Genomic DNA, 20,537 nt, shown 5'->3' with positions numbered 1-20,537 from the left:
TTTCATCAAAATCGGATGTAAAATAAGAAAGTTATGACATTTCAAAGTTTCGCTTATTTTCAACAAAATAGTTGTATGAACGAGCCAGTTACATCCAAATGAGAGAGTTTATGACATCACTCACTCACTATTTCTTTTGTATTTTATTATATGAAATATGAAATATTTTTATTTTCTCGTCATTGTCATGTGAAATGAAGTTTCATTCCTCCCTGAACACGTGGAATACCATTATTTTAACATTTTGTGCTTCAGGCAAGGAGGTCCTAATCGTAAAAATTGAAATATTGTATAATTCAAACAATAAAAAACAAAAGAAACAGTGAGTGAGTGACATCATCAACTCTCTCATTTGGATGTAACTGGCTCGTTCATATAATTATTTTGTTGAAAATAAGCGAAACTTTGAAATGTCATAACTTTCTTATTTTACATCCGATTTTGATGAAATTTTCAGCATTGTGCTTGTCTGATTTTTCTCTACTGATTCTAATCAACATTTTTCTGAGGTGGACTTGACCTTTAAGTATTGGGATAATTTCCAAGTTAAAATTCATCCTTGCTTATAAAACTTTATTCTTACTATTGGCCCTTCCTTATATACATTTTGCAATGTCTGTCGTTGGGGAAAATTGTGGTTGTTCTAAACTCAATTCTATCTTTAAAGTCAAACTTCACAAAAAATGAGCAATTCGTATGTACACATGCTGGGTCACCTTATTTGGCTCACACTGACCAATTGTTTTACACCCAAAACGTTAACAATTTCTGGGGCCCGTCTTACAAAGAGTTACACTTGATCCAATCAATCGTAACTTTATGGAAATCTATCAGTGTCATACTTTTTTACAGGAAATTTACACTATGTCTTTTGTAAACAAAGAGAAACACAGCGAATTGAGCGGGATGAATATACATACATCATAGTTAGAAAATAATTTTAACAAATACGCAATATATATTGACGTTGCTAGCCGTCCATAGTTGTGATTGATCGGATCAATCGTAACTCTTTGTAAAACGGGGCCCTGTTATCAATACGATTCTAGAGCTATCGTTATGTTCAAATATTTATATTTTCAAATAATCAACTCTCTCAGTCCTTTAACAGGGGCCGCGGAACGGTTTTCAAAGGGGGGGGGGGGCTGAACATGCTAAAAATCACAATCATATGGTCACTTTTACGTTTTTGTACACGGTTTTGGAAAAAAGGTGGGGGGGGGGGCTGAAGCCTCCCAGCCCCCCGGTTCCGCGGCCCCTGTTTAATTAGGTTCAACAGGTCTGTTCATTCCTATACCCAACCGGCACATGCAGGAAACCTCTACCATCCTAAAGTTATTCATAACACATAAATCAATTAATGCGACATTATGATCCTGATATTTAGACAATATTCCAGACAGTATCAAGTCGTGTTTAACAATATACTCATTGAATGGTACTATTGAAACAAAATCATAGAATCAATTTATGCATCCCCTTCTTAAAAAAAAAATAATAATTCAACTGCCTTCTACCGCAACAGTCCTGCACCTGCATGTACGGTGAAGAAAAGACTATTTTGACGATGCCACTTATTAATCGCTCACGATGACAGTCTTTTGCATTCTTTTAAATTATGACTTTTCTTTCAAATGAATAATGCATCTTGTTAATATTTATTTTTCTTTGCTTACATTAGGAATTTTGTATTATTGTATTTTGTTATAGCCTTTGTATAATTATGTTGTATTTTCATCATGAATGCAGAAATGAAATAAAATGAAATAGAATGAATGTGTGCCTTAGTAGTATGACTCCTTGCTCAACAAGCTTTGATTTGATTAGCAGTGATTACACTGTAGGGATTAATGAAATAGCCAAGCGGTGATGGTCGTATACATTCATAATTCCGAAGCTTCTTTATTCCAAAGGTTTGTTAATCCGAAAGCGAAATAAGGTTCGTTATTCCGAAGGTTCGACAATCCGAAAACGGAATGAGGTTCGTTGTTCCGAAGGTTCGTTTATCCGAAAATGAAATGAGGTTCGTTGTTCATTTCGTTTTCGGACTAATGAACCTTCGGAATTACGAACCTCATTTCGTTCTCGGATTAACGAACCTTCGGAATTACGACTCTCATTTCCTTTTCGGATTAACGAACCTTCGGAATTACGCCATAAATGTTAGGATTAACAAACCCTTTTTTCGTTTTCGGATTAACGAACATCGAGGTATAGGCAATTTACGTGTTTCGGAATTACGAACCTTCGGAATAAAGAACCTTCAGAATTACGAAGTGTAACCGTGATGGTAGCCCCCCCCCCCATCCACCCACCTCCAAGCCAAGACCCCCATTTTTTCGACCACAGAGAAAAATATAGATAGGCCTACATGTCGACCCTAATGTAAGTGTTGTGCGGTGTCCCATTTATGTCGCCAAGAGCTTTGAAATGAAAGCTTTTTCTTTTCAAATTCGAAATTTTTCGCTTGCAACATGCTCTCTCTCTCATGATGACATTTACACCCTCCCCCCCCCAAAAAAAAAAACAACAACGACACGATCTTGCAACCTGAAATAAATAAAAGTTTGTATATTGCTCAGGACCATTTCATTTAAATACAGTTTCTGTATAAACAAAAAATATATGCTTAAGAATGTCAGGTGACTCAAATGCACTGATCTGAATGATAACTCAGATCAAAATGTGAGAAGCAGACGAAAACTGAAAATGCACCCGATTGGTGGAAACTTCTGCTTAACTTATCGAAGAAGACGTAACAGGTGTTTGGATTCCTACATTCGTTTCAGAGGGGAAACCGGATAATAGTATCCAAAGTGAGCTAAAATAGTTTTGCCTCATTCACATTTAAACATTTATTTTCAAACATCAATCTTATATTCAGTAAAATATTGAATTATTCAAATGCATTAATTTCACGAGAAAACCCTTAGCTAGATATTATGTTTGAACATTTTAACCCCTTCAATATAATGGACTCTTCCAATCAGCTAGATTTGCGATCTCGCTGGAATCGATAAACATGATTGAACTCCGTTTCTTGGCAACTGTAGTATACTATTGTTGTTTCGGCAGACCACAGCACGGCATATACAGACATATATGACACAGACGAACACGAAAGCACTCGAGGAGAAGAGGAAAGTACAAGAAACTTATAAAACGAGCACCTCAAAAAAGTGGGAAAGGACATATCATCTAAAGCGGAGGACAGGCATTAGGTACGTATATGAATGCCATCTGTTTAATTCAGTAAATTTCGAAAAATATAGAAATACAATTAGGTTCGAGCAAAATATATCAGTGTGTAGTAGACTCTACCCCGGTCCCATATGCGAGTATTCGTGTTATGTATTTTTTTCTAATGTTTTAGATATACACACCAGGGCTGGGCCGAATTACCGATGTATGACTGAAGGGCCTAACTATAAATTGCTGATAGCAGTTCATGAAAATTCAATTATAAAACATCATGTTTAATTATTGTTGTATCATAAACCGTTATTCTTTTATTATATTTGTGATATCTGACTTCATCAAGACTTCGTGAAGTCTAAATTATACTTTGCGATATCACAAAAATAATCAAAATAATGGTTTGTGAAGTATTCGTGAATTGGATTCTTTCAATATGATTGTAAATATCTACTTGCGAATTGATCTGCAAAGTAATTAAAAAAAATTATTCCCTTTTTTCTGTGGGCCATACTAAAGATATATGAAAATGTTAATTTTGTCTGATCCAAAGCCAAGAAAAATTTAGCTCTCAGTCTCACATATACCTCCAGATAAGCTGCAGATATTCCAACATAAGTTTCAAAATTCAATGTAAAATTAGTAACAGCAACATTCCTATGGATTATTTCTTTAAAACCTCTGTCTCTGCCATTTTTAATGATCGATTCCATTTCAGGTCATTGTGAAGAATTTTCCAATTTTACAAGAAAATGAACAATTTTGCTATGATACATGTAGTATGCCGTTATTCCACAATCAATGAGCTAGAACTGTAATTCTTACCTGATTCTGGTATTTTTCAATTACAGATCAAGATGGCCGAAACTATGGTGAGGCCGAGGCCACTCGGTGATTTGAGACTTCATCTTCAAGTAGACACGAATGCCGGGGCTAACGACGTCCAAGGCATTGTGAGAAATCGGCGACAGCGCTTGATGAAACTGCCGATCTCAAGAGGACGTTTTGATGTAGCTAGCTTTCAAGATCACGGCCACCCAGGTTTTGTGAAATATAATGATGACACCCTTGCTCCTAATCGAGACAATTACCCAATTATTGACCCAACTAGTGGGTTTGTATCGGTTGCAGCAGATGTGGACAGAAATACGGGGGTCAAGAATATACCGAACATGCAGCAGTCGGACAATCCACCAAACACAGTCACCCCGTTCTCACCGCGACCGACGACCACTCTTGCTCACAGAGACAAGGTAAAGGAGTCTGACTCGCGGGAGAGCAGTGGAGCCATGAATCCTTTGAGAGCTTCTGCCCCTGCTTCCTTGCAATACAATGATCCTCAGTTGCAGAAGACAAGAGTTTTAAATGATCCCGGTACTTGGAATAGCAGGAAAATAAGCGATGCCATGATACGAGCAAAGCTAGGAGGTCAGTACTTCTGGTGCATTTTTTAAAAATATATAACGTTTTCAAAGAGAGTATGTTCAGACAGACTTAGTTAATTAGTACATTACACCTGTAGTTAACTACAGTAAGTTAATTTGAATCATCTTGTCCTGACTAAGAATTTTTGTTTAGGAAACAATAAAGATATCTTTATAGCATGTGATCCCTTGGAAGGACATATAAAAATGATTTATAGTTTTATTCTTTGATTACCTTGGATTCTGAGTTTTTGCAGTCAGGGGCCGCGGAACGGTTTTCAAAGTGGGGGGCTGAACCAAAAGTGGGGAGGGCTGACCATGCTAAAAATCACAATTATTTGGTCATTTTTTACGTTTTTGTACACGGTTTTGGAAAAAAAGTGGGGGGGGGGCTAAAGCCCCCCCTTCCCCCCGGTTTTGTGACCCCTTGGAGTGTCATGCAAATAATATACATATAGGCCTAATAACTTTCTCCACTCCCTGGGAAGCATTCCAGTAGAGGTTTTCAAACTGTATTGTTTAGGATACTATATTCACTTACTTTATTAACTAAATATTTATTTTCTGAAGATTATTCTAGTTAGACCTTCCAGAGTCATAGCAAGGGCGACTATAAAATAATATACTAAACTTCTCTCTCTCTTATTCCAGGCTGGACAAGTGATAAAGATCCCAGAAAGACAGAGAAAGAGCAGGACCTTATATGGCAACAGATTCATTCCAAGAACATTAAAAATCAAGCAAATGTAAGTGTACCATTCAACTTGAACATAATAATTTGCTTAAATACATGTATAGCATTCGATCAGAGGTTTAGATAGAATGGAGAAATGCAGCGCTCTCTTGTGCGTTGTTTGGTCAAATTATTGCTTATAATGATAGTGATTTTAATGGCGACTTGTTTTAAAACAAACTCAGGAATCCTTATGAAGAATAATCTTATGTATTTCATTAAACATTCATTGCGAGCGGGATACACAAGCAAAAATGTTTTATAGTTATGTAAATTTTCATTTTCATTTTCATTTTGCTATTAATTTGTTAAATAGTAAAAAAAAAAATGCTCCCTCCAAGTCATGGTATTTTTTTTCTGCCTCCCCCCATTGTAATTCCTATTTCCATCACGGATTACAAGAGTTAGCAGTCATTCAATATTTAGATTTCAATGACATTTGCCATAATCTTCATTGCCTTATGAATTAGGCCTTAGTTATGTGTTCTTAGGCCTTAGTTATGTGTTCTGGTCTAAGGGATAAAAGATGTGATGATAGAAAATTTTTTTCTTTCGTTGTTTATCATAATTCTTATCCTCTGCTTTACAAACTTTTGTATGACCAAAAATCTTGATATACTGAATATTTGTGATTGGAATGATTTAATTTGGATTTCCTTGTTAGGTAGTTTTCAGTGTGCTCCTTTAAATTGTTTAGGCCATTCTTTAAAGCCTGTATATAGCTTTGGTAAAGGGTCAATAATGTGATTGATAATCGAATATCATCTAATATGACAGTCTTACTGAAGCGTAGAGACCGTTAGATATTTTTCCAACTGCACTTCTCTGAGAAAATTTCAAATATTCAAATCTTGGATATATAGCGCCCTCTCTCGGCGATACTTGTTCAAATTAAAAAAATGGGCATTCAAGCACTTATCTTATAAATTTAGTGATTAGATATCCAAAAGTAACAGACAAAGAACATATCTTGAAAGTTTCAGCCCATTCCATGATTTGGAATAGGATTTAATTGAAAGACAAAAACACACCGATATTTTAATTTGATTGGGTGACCCGATCAAGTTAAATTTCCATGTAAAATTGCAAAATTTATCCTGTAAAACACATTTTCATTTCATATCCTCCACATCATAACTGTTATAGGGCATATCCATTCATATTAGCTAGCAATGAATTGGAATAGTGATAGACCTGTGCATTTTGGTGGATTTACCAAAACTATACACAAGCTTTAATACAAATATAGCAATTCATGTCAGTTACCTGTAGGCCTATATAGTGTGTACATAATGATTACAAGCCCTATTCAATAAATTTGATTCTAAATTTATCTTTGAAGGTCATTGACAAAGCTGAAGATTGGAAAGATGAGGCAGCACTGAGATATGTCTACTTACCCTCTACCCAAAGGTGAGTGTAGTAGATTTGACCCGAAAGGGGGTGGGGGTAGTCATTAAGTGGTTTGTAAAACTATGTGAATATGATTATATGAGACCTGGGGGTGTTTCATAGCTGTTTGTAAAGTTACGCACAGCTTTATGCACGACTGGAACATGTTCTTAGGTCATATATCAATTATACAGGGATATCATTTAGCACAAGAAAGGATCACCGGTCGTGCGTAAAGTCATTAGTATCTTGAGAACAGCTTTATGAAACACCTACCAGGATTACATACGTGTTTACATACTTATTTCATAGAATAAAACTATGGAGGCTCTACAGACTATTTGTGGTATGAACAAAAGTAAGATAGAAAGCCCACTATGTAGAAAATATTGATTTCCAATTCTGTACATCAAATATATTGATATGTAACAATATCCTCAGTATTTTTACATTCATATTGCTATTTTAGGGGTATTACTCTTAACTGTTCTCTTTTTCTTGATATAGGGCATATGAAGCGGTGAACTGGGATGCCAAATTGGCGCCCAAGGTCCTACCCCCAGCCACCACCCTGGAGAGACAACCAGACCCGGTTTCACATCGCTTCAGTGTGAACAAACGTTATGAGTCTGCCGCACAGCCATGGCAGGTATGTTCTCAGTTTATGGAGCCCTGTTTCATAAACACATTATTATCAATTCCTTGAATGTGTTTTGTCAGCCCAGCCTATTAAACTGAGGAAACTGTAGCCAGTGGGCACTTTGGCGGCATAGGAAAAGAAGTTGGACTGCAAAGTATCATGGGTAACACAAAAAGTGAAGACTGATCACTACATCGGAAGCATAGAATTCATATTATTGATTTGCGATTTTGATATTGTGTCCCAACCAAGAAAACAGTTTTTCCACCTTCTTATCCCCCATTTTAAATTATTTTGACTTGATTGCCGCGGTACCTTTGTAATCTACTTAACCTTATCTAGGCCGGGGGGGGGGCCTCGGAGGCCCCCCTCAACAAATCGCGCGATATTTTCGCCGTGCGAAATTTTTTGATCGCGCCGCTCGCTGAATTTTTACTTTCAAGTCTTGCGCAACTTTTGAGCATAATCACTTAATATCGATTCGCATGAAATAAATTACTATACAATCTTGTAGATTATGTCTCAGACAACCTGCGTGCCAATTTTCGGCGCGATCGCGCGGTCGACGGCCGAGATCTTAGGGGGGGGCCTGAGAGGCCCCCCCCCGGCCATAGGAACTCCCCAAATACCCCGGCCTAGATAGGGTTAATTGTCGAGGGTAAGCACTTTTTGGAACCGAGTTGAAGTATTGGTGTCTGATTATCTTATTTCTTTAAGTTTTGACATAAAATGTGAACAGAACAGATCAATGGGTAAGAAACATGAATTTGATGATTGGAATGATGTTATTGACAATAGACAGATATGACTGAATGCTGATACCATGTAGAAATAGGAGCAGAAGCAATTCTAATACCTATATTTTTTTCTTCTCCATCTAGAATCTTGGAAGATCATTTGACATGTTTCAGATCAGAGATGGTTTTCATATCAAAGGACCGATTGAATTGTAAGTACACAATTAAGTATAAAGTGGAATAGGTAAAACCCTTTTCAGATTATATTTTCCGATCCAGATGTTCTTTACTTGTTCTGAGTCAAAGTTTGCATATTTCAAATAGATCTCTGGGGTCCCAGTGGATTTTAACTTTTAGCAGACTCTCCTTTATTATATCATATGGTTTTGAAATCCTCTTCTGATGTTTGATAATGAATATATGCAGAAATTCCCAAGTGGTGATTTGTTTTACCAATTAAAGCCTTGTGATTTAGGTAAAATATACATGATTAGAGTGTCTGTCTTACAACTGGGAGGTCAGGAGTTCAAACCCGGCTGCTTCAGACCAAAAGACGTTAAGATATGGGAGTTGTTGCTGCCTTAATTGGCGTTCAACAATCCAAGGGATAGAGCTACATTGATCTGGCGCTGTGTAGTGAATGCCGGCCCACGATCAATTGGGCAAAAAAAAATTGGAGTAATTCTATTTCAGATTTCATTCTGAAAAATAAAATATGGATTTTTCATTTTCATGTTTGAAGGATGGTTTAATATGTAGATCTTATGGTCATTCATGTGGCATCTACCCTAACATTTACAAAATGTACTATAAAATTGTCATTCATCCTTTATAACAATAGGCTCATTCAATGCCGGGTATTTTAAATTTCATGCATACTAGTTTGTATTAAAGCAAACATTGACAATTTGCAATGCTCCCAGTGACTTGCCATATGTGCAACAATGAGTAATGTATCTGAATTGTTTTTGGAATACATCATTGCTAGGCCCATGGGGGAAGAGAAATCCAAGAGATGAATAGCCTAGCAAAGATGTAAATTTTATTATCAACAAGAGAAAGCTACTTTGCAGAATTGATTTTTTTAACAAACAATTTTACCCTAAATTGTTATTCCTAATTTCCTGTCTTTTTATCAACAGCTGTAGCCCCCATCGGAAGAACTACCAGATTCCCAACTACACTGGTTTTGTCGGAGGTTTTGGCGAGCGAGATCATCCTCAGCAGTATTTCTTCCCTTCTGCTGTCCAGAGAACCAGCCTTCCCTGGTACACAGACACAGCAAAGTAAGTTTTAGAGGGTTGTTTCCACAGAGCGTGTGTTTGTGAAATTTTTAATCAAGCAAGAATATTACAAGCATGATTTACATATTTGAAATGCCATTCTTTCAAGAGAATGTTCATCAAACTTTGATCAACTCTGATTCTATGACAATTATTGTTAAAGTTTAATTTATATCATCCATGATTTGGATTACTAGTGCAAATGTCAACTGCTTAACTAGCTGATATGCCCTTACATTAAAAAAATAAGGAGATTATCACAAGAGTTTTAAAACTGACCTGTTTGCTTCTTGATTTTTCTCCACAGTCGGCCAAACATCCCTGGTTATACAGGCTGTACACACTGGAAGTCTGAGAAACCAGCAAATGCTAATGTGCCCATCCCGCCACCACAAACTACAGCTAGAGTTCACAGGTAGGTTTGATTTATTTATGGTAGATTCCATATGTAGGGGCATCGTGGTCTAGTGGTTAAGACTCTCGTCTTTCAATCTGAGGGACGTGGGTTCGATTCGCAGTCATGGCATGCTTTCCTTCAGCAAGAAATTTACCCACATTTTATGTGCTGCACTCAACCCAGGTGAGGTGAATGGGGTACCTGGTACGAAGAAATTCCTTGAATGCTTCAATTATATAATCATTCTTTTATGTATTCATTCATTGTATTGATTCATTTATTCATTATCAATTCATTAATTCCTGTTCGACAGGATTGACCGGTATGACCCGAACCAGTCAGCGCACAAGAGGACGTCACGAATGTCCAAGATGGTCACTTTGGTACCACCCTGCAACCCGTTCAACAAAGTGGACAAGGATGAGAGGACATTAGAACAGTATAGGTAAAAGCCATGTTACCATGGTAACTGTAAACCTAGTTTTCAGCTTTTCCCAATCAGATCTTGAGCTTACTATGAGTATGGAGTGTTGTGGCTTAGTGGATAAGCATCCAGACTCGGGGAGTGTTTCATCAATATTTTCATTCGACAAGTTGTCAGGTTTGACATCTTTCCATGATTTTGATTGGCTGAGAGGCACTGTTCCTATGGTAACTGTCAGATAAAATGGGACTTGTCGGATAAAACGTCCGACCAGTCCTTTCATAAAATGCCCCCCCCCCCCTGAAGTGCAACGGTCCAAAGTACACTGCAGTACATGCATCCATTGGCAAGGCATTTATTTGTATTTGCCACCATCCATTCAGGTGTACTGGCAGGAAGAAATTCCTTAAATGAGTTACGCACCTGATCTGGGTAGCCATATCTAATACCAGTGTACACTGGCAGATTCAGGGGGGGGGGGTGGGACAATTAAAATTTTTAATGTAAAAATGCTGATAAAACAGAAGTGTGCCCCCCCCCCCCATCCTGGATCTGCCCCTGCCTGTGTTATGGTATTTAGGGTGGGGAAAGATTGTACTAAGTGCTTTTATACATGTAGCATATCATTATTATTTGCCAGTATTATTATTACTAAGTAAGGGCCACAAATAGTGGCTTTTTTGGAGGGGGAATAACCTTAAAATAACTATCCCAGTCAAATTTTCTTATGCAGTAACAACCTGTTTTCGGTGAATTTCAGCTAATTCTGAAGTGAATATGCACTAAACTTTTGGCTCTAGATTATAAATCCATCTCATCATCATCACATGCTATATATATATATACAAAAAAAGAGAAAATCTGAGATGCAATGCTTTTTTTTGTCCTCTTGTTTCATTTTTTTTTGTGGTTTTGCTGATAACTTCTAATTCAGTCTTAAACTCAAGGGACTAATCAGAAGAGTGAAAAAACATTTTTACCTATTTCCTCTGCATTAGTATTTTTAGTGAAAATATTTACAATAAGTATTTAAGGGAAATAATGGCTGTTAAGTTGTTATAAAGCATGAAGAGCTTATATGTATGCTGCCATTGCGTCACCTTTTCTTCACTTGAGTGTTAGAGTAACCTTTGCAACAGCTGTGTATACCCTTGTAACAGTGTATCTATATGGTTAGAGATCTATAAATTAATTGATCAAAATAAGTTATGAATTAACAGTTTTCTATAATCGTAGTATTCTTCCAGATGTAATATACTAAATATGCAACATGCATTCAATGTTTTAGGTGCCTTCTTCCGTAATTGTATTATCATTATATAGCAATACTGAGTATTTTGCCCCGCACCTGTATTTCATGTACGTGCACTAGATCTATGCAATTAAGTATGCCTTATACGACTATTTTGAATGCCTTTGCTACATTATTACATGTGTAAATGTTTGTCTTTAAACTGTATGTGCAATCATATGAAATTATGCAGTAGCCTATATGCTGTGAATAAGACAAGATTGGTTGAATAATTATGTTTTTATGATTGTATTTTGTGATGATAAGCTAAAATTATGATATCTTAATCCTCAACATTTACTGGACGATAGTATGTGTATATATAATTGATTGCTGCCTTTGAGGATATATCTGTCTATGTATAAAGTTTTATACTTGTTATGATATATATTAAAGATTTACTACATCTACTGTAAATTTGTTATTGCACTTTATTAAATCAAAATATTTAAGTTGAAACCCATGAGGATCAAATAGGATTTATAAAGTTATATTGGTCTCAATATTTTCATAATATTGATTTTAGGATCTTCAAATGTATGTATTTTGAAAAATATGGAAATACCTTTGTGACATTGTGTGAATATGAAGACCTATGAATCCTTTCTGGACTTGACACTTATTCAGTATTTCGAATATTCAGCATTATGATGTGCTTCAATGGCTATAGGCACAATTGAGAGATAATGAATATTCATGAGGGTCAATTCATGAAATGTGTCATTTTTATACTGAGATTGCAACTTATACATCATTCTTCCCAGATTTCTCTTGCCTCAAAAACTGAGTCGTTTAATTATCCACACACGCATTTTGCAATTGCTGATCATGTTTTTCTATGTGATTATTTTCTGAATATCATTTAGGAACAATGAGCATGATAGTCTTTTTTTAAATTTAATGAGAATTTGTATTATGTGGAATACAAAGCACTATATCTTATTCAGATTAAATTCTGGTGCGGTTGTAAATGCTGTAGGTTGAATAATAATATTTACTTTCTTTTAACATATTTTTTATTCAAGTATTTTTTTTTTATCTGAGAACAGATATATAACTTTTGTCTTTCAGTGTATAGCTTAATGTAAAATATGAGAACCTTCTCTTTTATGTAAGTTTTTGAATATTGGACCCCCCCTTTTTTTTTTTTACTTTTGTATGGGTATTATTATCATTGATAAAAAATGCATCCCTCTAAATCTAAATCTATATTGTAATCACTATATTACTCTATATTTGAAAAGCTGTTATTCAAAGTCGTTGGTTACTTTCTATACTTATAGATCATTATTTGGAATGATATGCAGTGCAAGATTGCAGTGGAACAATATGCAAAACTAATGTCTATTTTATTTTTTATGACAATGGTATCATTGGACACATTCTAGAAAAGCAATAGATATCCGTCCATGTCAAAATAAACTAAACAATAAGTGTTGTTTTATTTACTTCTGTGTGCACTTGAGCTGTAAATGGGGCCTGGTTCATGGTATTCACTTTAATAACTGTATTAAACATTCATGTACAGGCCCGTATTCTGATCGCAGGTTTAACTTAAACTCCGGTTTAAAGTTGTGGTGTAAGTATGGACAGCCAATCGTTACATAATCACTAACAGTATAGATATCATACTTCAGCTCATTTGGCTCTCAAATCATTCGTAATTGTCTAGGAAGTATAAATAGATGATTGTCTTCACCAGTGATGAATCAGGAAAGAGCACAGTAAACATAAGAAACATATAATAAAAATTTGATAATTTTGGCTTCCTATACTTAAACCACAACTTTAAACCCAAGTTTAAGTTAAACCTGCTATCAGAATACGGGCCACAATGGATAGCAACAGAAGGGTTGGGAGGGGGGGGGGGGGTCCTAGTGATTCCATAGAAAATTGTTACCCTCTATTTTATTCATTCCTTTTCATCTCTGAACTTCCTTGATGTTCTCTCTTTTGATTAAATGAACCCTACGTTTAATACCATAAACTAAAAGCAGGGTGCTACATAAGCACTTTCCCGAGGCAAGTAGACGTTAGAGTCGGGCAAGTATTTTGAAGTAAAGACCAAAACTACTTGCCAGAATTGGGCATGCAAAATTTCACAGTAGAATGACCAAAATTAGGGTCGATATGATATATCGACCCTTATTTTGGTCTTGGCAGGCCGAGGCAAGATAAAATCACTTTGGAAAAAGATATGCAATAAGAAAGATCAGTTCAAGGTCAATGTTGATAAAACCGCAAAACTTTCTTTTGAAGAGGTAAAACTTTTGTTTTCAATGAATTTTTGGGGCAATTGAAATAGATTTTTAGGCAAGTGTATTCCAGCTATTTAAAAACTTACCCTTATTTTGGTCTTGGCAGGCTGAGGCCAGATAAAATCACTTTGGAAAAAGATATGCAATAAGAAAGTAGATCAGTTCAAGGTCAATGTTTATAAAACCGCAAAACTTTCTTTTGAAGAGGTAAAACTTTTTTCAATGAATTTTTCGGGCAATTGAAATAGATTTTTAGGCAAGTGTATCCCAGCTATTTAAAAACTTACTTGCCCGACTGGACAAGTACCAAAAAAAAGTTATGTAGCACCCTGCTTAAAGCTTTTTTCAAATTGATATGGTGTAAACACATGATTTTACAAGTTTCAAAGAGAGATATCCCATGCACACACACCATGAAATCATATTTTCTTCTATATGTATTACCTTTATTTTTATAGTTTGCAATTTTGTTTACCCTTTATATTTTGACAACTTGGTCACATGTTCATAAATGCATTCATAATTTTATGACCAGTTTCATAATACATGAAACAGCCCCTCCTCAAGCGGCTTGCGAAAAAAAATTGGATTTGAAAGTACTCCCAGTCTTTTTAACACAAAGTATCGATCTTGCTATAAAAAATATAAAAGCAACTGTATTTCCCCTAGGTACACGTTCTACAATCAAGAAAAGAAAAAGATGTTCCTTTAAACATAAGCTAAATAGTTGCATATCTTAATATTAGGTTGAAATGTTTCGGGCAAGGGCAACATCTCCAGTTATAATTGATATTGAAAATATCTCAGAATTCACATAAAACACAATTTTCAGGTGATTTCTTGTTGAAAAATAGTGAAATTCGGGATACTCTTAAAGTAAAACCCCACAAACAAAATTGTACATCACCTATGAATGCAGAATTATAATTTTTTAAATGGAAATCTTGGGCCGGTTGCAAGACAAGCTGCATTTAGACATAACATGGTCAATTGCAAGTCTAGAATGCACTCTGTTGATTGGCTGAAAATCAGGTAGAGATTGATTATAATTCCTCCTGCAACAAACCCCACGAGTCGATATAATAATAATAATAATATAGGGTATTATATTGCACACTTATCCACCTTGTTAGGTGCTCAAGGCGCTCCTACATTACCCAGTTAGCTAGGCGTTCATAGCGCACACAGCTTTTTAAGGAATTACTTCCTACCGGTACCCATTTACCTCACCTTGGTTGAGTACAGCACATTGTGGATCAGTTTCTTGCTGAAGGAAATTACGCCGTGTCAGGGATTCGAACCCACGACCCTCTGTTTCAAAGTCCGAAGACTACTCCACTGTGCCACAACACTCCTTATAAAAAAATTACTTGAAGCTTACTCACATAAACAAAAGCAATGAATGAACATGATTTTTTTTCTATTCATCTTGTTTTATTGGTTGTCCACAGCATAAATTTCTTTATAAATCATTACTATAGTTCACAACAATCTGTCTCCTTATCTTTAATAATTTCATAGAAATCTTTTTATTTTTCTTTAAAGCACTGATCATACCCTTGATTTTACGTGTAAGCAGCACAAAACACACGAATACTCTGTGAAACTTGGTAACTATTTAACAAGGTAAACATTATAACTCTGAACATCGTCATGAAAGAACACTTTGGCAATTTTTTTTTTGACAAAACCATGTCTAAAAGTACACAAGGCATGAAATACAAATGGTGTATAGAAAACTACCACTCTTTTAAAGAATTGTGGCAAATACAAAATGCATGAGAATACAATTTTGAAAGATCACAAATAATGAAGTTACTTTTATTGCATTTTTCTGTATTATTTAGATATTAATTTTGAAAGAGCAAAGATAATTAAGTTATGTTTCATTGCATTTGTTATTATAATTCAGATATTCCAAATGGCCCATGCCGAAATTACAAACACCCTAGTACAAAATATTCCATGCCTGATATGACAAATTGCCCCCTGCTGAATATACAAACGCCCAAGTACAAAAACTCCCTGCTCAATAATGCATGTCATTTTAGTACTGTTATTCATTATCAACTTGCAAAAATCTCATAATTTGCTGGTTGAAAATTTGTTGGCAACCATACATTTACAAAGTTTTCCTAAAATATGGTGCCATATGAATTGCAACGAAAACAATTTCAGATACACAGAATAGGTGTCTTGAAGAAATCATACATTATGATTGTTGTACAATTAATGTGCACCTAAAATAACTTGACAAATTATGGTATTAACTAATAATTAAATCCTGTGACATACATTTTATATCATCCCAATTGTGATTGTTACATTATTATTTTAATACTTTTAAAATATCTCTGCACAATATATGTGGATATTATAATCATTCAAATTTGAACATCTCTGGCACAAGGAAGGCATCAACTTGATAACAATGTAGATTTATTAGCTAAATGAACTAGAATAAAACATTTTCAAAGAACCAGAACTTTTTCATAACATCTGAGCATTTAAGTTTTAACCAAGTCAAAAAAGGACAGAAATACTTGAAGGATGACGTCAACAGTCACATTTAAAACGGTAGCAAACCTTGAATAGGGTTTAGCAAACACAACAACATATCATCATAATCATTACAATCAAATGAAGAAACAATGGTGCATCAAATACCTTTATCAAAATGAGATTACACCAAAATCCAATAGCAGAAAGTAATTTCCACATAGTATCAAAGTGTTATTTCAATTTTTCTTCATAAGTTTGACTTTAAATCCAGTCCAAGAATACAACTTTTAATGAGGTGAACTTCCAAAGGTTAACCAATAATATTGTCAACCCAACTCTGAATTTATAAACTTTCCCTTTAATCAATATGAAATGCATATCCAAAATTTAACCTTGAATATTTTTTAAAACTCTGAACTTTTTAACCTTATCTTGTTTGAAAAAAATGTTTTGAACGCATTACCCAAACCCCAGCGGAGTTTAAATGGTCTCAGAATTGGAAATGTGTGAACACAAACGACAGATCATTCAGAAACAAAATACAAATGAACCCCAAAATAGAAACTTGCCAAAAGTTTGAACAAAAAGTGAACTTTAACATGGCAACTGGGTGTGCACTTACATTCCTTATCTTTCTGTAAAATGTCAAAATAAAATTCTATCATTTTTTGAAAAAGATATTCTTTCACTAAAAAAATTCATCGTAGCAAAATAGAGACCTCATTAGTTTGTACATAGTTGGTTTAAAAAATTGGATATATAAAAAGTAGACTATTTGACTGAAGTACAAAAACATTTCAAGTTGATTGACTCTTTTCACACAAAGAAAATCAAGTCTTTTGACATTAGAGTGTAAACCTTTTCATACTATTCATAATTGATAATCTTTACTTTTACAACCATGGTTCATTTTTCTTTGTGATGATCCAATTTCAGTTAAGCATTTTCAGCTTGGAAGACTTGCTGCTATATTTCATTTTGCAAGCAAAATTTTTCCACAAAATTGTTTTAACATACTAACAGGTAGGGGACAACACAAATATATTTCAACCATCAATTTTGGAGGCATTTATCTGGAAGACATTTGTGACTATATGTTTACTTGTTGCAATTATAAAAAAAACAATTTTTGTATTCATATTCTTCCCTTACTAGATCGCCAAAAGATGTTTAATCTGTTTACAACATCAACAACTTAAGTGGCATCTTTTAGCCATTTAAAGTGATACTTTTTTTAATTGATTAATTAATGATTATTTTAAGCCATTTAAAATTACACAATTAGTAGCATAATTACATAAAATGAAACTTGCCAAATCTCTTTTTTAATAAGTAAAATACTTAGTGTTATTTTTGAAACATTTCGAGTACAAAATATATACAAACACAAGGTAATGTTTCATACAAATATCTGACTGTCACCTGCCTTTTCTATAAATGACAAGGTAAGCTGCAAAAGGTTTCAAATCAGAGGAACTGTAAATACAGGTTAAGCTCACAAAGTTGTGCTACACAAATAAATATCCCATGTTTTCTATCCATATAGGGAATTCGTAGTTTGCATAAAGAAGGGGTAAAATTGTAAGTATTAATATTGTTCTTTTAACCAGTTACATGAGATTCCCATTTTAATAGAGTGCCGTGACCGATCCAACACAAAATCAGAATGAGATTAATCTCAACTTGTATCTTTCATGTACACAATTGAGATCAATTGAGTTTGATTGAATCAATCACTAGTCTTCTTGGCACAGGGCCCAATTAGATCAATATACATGTAAAATATTCGACTGATTATAACTGCTGTATTTCAACTGTATCCAAACTTACAGAATTAGACCCCGATGAGTATTGTAAGATCCAGTTGAAAGCAATTGGGAGCACCAAAAATCTTCTGGAATCTTTTCCCATTTTTGAAACTTAGTTTTGAAAGTTTCCAATTTTTTAAATAGACAAACATTACCCTGGATAGGGGAGAGAAAACATAAATCCTGGACCCCATCTTACAAAGTTACGATTGATCAAACCAACCTCAACTATGGAAAGCCAGCAATGTCAACGTCTGAATTATTTGTTTGTTATATTTTCTGAATATGACATGTATCCATCGATTCCTAGTTTCATAAAAATTCAGTGTGCTTATCTTTGTTTACAAAGGACAAATTTCCTGAAGAAAAAAATGTGACATTCATGGATTTCCATTTACCCGAGGTTGATCGGATCAATCACAACTCTCTGTAAGATGGGGCCCAGATCACTTTTTAGCAATCAGCAAAGATGACATACAAACCAGTTGTGAACATACGTCCATGAATCCATTTCTTCCACTTCAACTAGAACTAAATATAAGCCTCTATGAATAATATTTCCACTGTAAAATAAACTCATTTATGAGTACATTGCATATGATGCATTACAGTTGTACTTGAAAGAGTTGATGAAAACTAACCATAAACATAAATATCAAATTACTCCACATACAAAGAAATTCTCTTTACAAAGTCGTGTATGATGCATAGAGCAGTACTGTAACAAATAAGACAAACATAATATCAGTCGCACATAAAAGAGTCAATGAAAACTAAATCCTAAACACAAGTATGAAAGTACTCTTACATCATATATCCTTAAATTTTTCACACACAATGTTTAACCATTTTCACTTGCCTGTTAATTTTTCCATGAATATATGTTTTTTTCTACTTCATATAGCTTTGCTACAAATCTATACCACGAGACAGATGTTCTTACAGCGACAGGCGTATACTGGCTTTAGTTATTTAATCACACACTACTGACGGCATCTTAATTTACAAAATAATGAAGTTTGATGACTTTATTATTTGATGACCATGATACATGGCTAATGGACTATATAGGACTATCTACATGACTATTCATGGATTATATTTGACTATCTAAATGGCTAATCGTTTTTTACCATCTACTTGACTAATCATGGATTATATTTGACTACCCATGGCTTTCCTGTGACTATTCTAATGTATTGCATACCTGATAAAAATCAATATATACATATAGTGATTTAGTGTATATGTTCACATGCAGAGTAAATAATAGCAAATGTATTACTTGTTTGCCCAAATGTAGAATTCTTTTAAAGATACCTTCTCATTTGGGATATACTAGTATAATAATGCTACTAGAGTTGTTCAGTGTTACATAACCAACCCCTAAAAATAAATAAAAATGAATCACATAAGTTGGACTTTTATGCCATGGACTTTTTACAATGAATTTATCTCTGTCAGTCATTGACCCTTGATAGATAACTTTTATTTGATATGTAGTTACACTGTAATGCTGTTGCCATAAATCTCAAAGATTAAAATAAAAAAAAAAAAAATTATCTGAAGATCATGACGCCTTCTTCGCATACATTCGTAATTCCGAAGCTTCGTTATTCCGAAGGTTCGTTAGTGCGAAAACGAAATGAGGTTCATTAGTCCGAAAACGAAGTGAGGTTCGTAATTCTGAAGTTTCGTTATTCCGAAAACGAAATGAGGTACGTAATTCTGAAGGTTCGTTAGTCCGAAAACTAATGATTAACAAACCTTTTTTTGTTTTCAGACTAACGAACCTTCCGAACAACGAACCTTATTTCGTTTTCGGATTAACGAACCTTCGGAACAACGAACCTATTTTGTTTTTGGATTGACGAACCTTCGAAACATCAAACCTTATTTCGTTTTCGGATTATCGAACCTTGGAATAACACCATAAATATTCGGATTAACTAACTCTTACGTTTTGGGATTAACGAACATCAAGGTATAGGCAATTTACATGTTTCGGAATTACAAACCTTCGGAATTACGAAGTGTAACCCGCCTTCTTGTAGTTTAAACGAAAGTGATGTTTGAATGCCAAGTTTGGAGGATCAATTTTCTATTTTTCTTACTAAGTCCCTTAACTTAAAAAAAAAAAAAAAACATTGTTTTTAATTCAGATGACTAATGAACAGTCCCCCCCCCCCTCTCCCCCAAATTTAGATTCCTTTCAAAATACCTCTACTTCTTGCATTAAGAAAGGTAACATAGTTAGTGAATTGAAGACATGTTGCTCATGATATCACTTACAAGTACATGGTATCAGTTATACAAGATATATGACTACTGAGATATATATTTACAATTACAAGGGCAAGAATTTTACCATTTCAAGCAAGCTTTTGTGTCAGTATTTCAGGATGTCTAAATGGTACTGTGGGAACTGAGCTATCACAATTTAAATAAGCCCC

General features: G+C 34.6%; 1 protein-coding gene across 1 annotated transcript; it reads left to right on the top strand.

Annotated features, from left to right (window-relative positions):
• Positions 1-3,073: 3,073 nt before the first annotated feature.
• Positions 3,074-10,272, top strand: LOC121426389 (spermatogenesis-associated protein 48-like). Its single transcript, XM_041622675.1, has 9 exons — positions 3,074-3,221; positions 4,047-4,623; positions 5,271-5,365; positions 6,695-6,765; positions 7,252-7,393; positions 8,266-8,333; positions 9,264-9,407; positions 9,712-9,819; positions 10,115-10,272. Exons 2-9 carry the CDS (start codon positions 4,053-4,055, stop codon positions 10,248-10,250), a joined length of 1,335 nt encoding a protein of 444 aa, XP_041478609.1. The 5' UTR covers positions 3,074-3,221; positions 4,047-4,052; the 3' UTR covers positions 10,251-10,272.
• The last annotated feature ends 10,265 nt before the right edge of the window (positions 10,273-20,537 follow it).

Source organism: Lytechinus variegatus, chromosome 13, assembly GCF_018143015.1.
Source record: "Lytechinus variegatus isolate NC3 chromosome 13, Lvar_3.0, whole genome shotgun sequence".
Classification (NCBI taxonomy): domain Eukaryota; kingdom Metazoa; phylum Echinodermata; class Echinoidea; order Temnopleuroida; family Toxopneustidae; genus Lytechinus; species Lytechinus variegatus.
The sequence above is the reverse complement of the archived record's forward strand: the minus strand, read 5'-3'. Positions and strand labels throughout refer to the sequence as shown.

Bases quoted from the DNA above. Each gene is read 5' to 3' on its own strand.
- LOC121426389 (XM_041622675.1), top strand. From the start codon at position 4,053: ATGGCCGAAACTATGGTGAGGCCGAGGCCACTCGGTGATTTGAGACTT. The intron at 6,766-7,251 runs GTGAGTGTAGTA...TTCTTGATATAG, and splicing joins TACTTACCCTCTACCCAAAG to GGCATATGAAGCGGTGAACT. The intron at 9,820-10,114 runs GTAGGTTTGATT...CCTGTTCGACAG, and splicing joins ACTACAGCTAGAGTTCACAG to GATTGACCGGTATGACCCGA.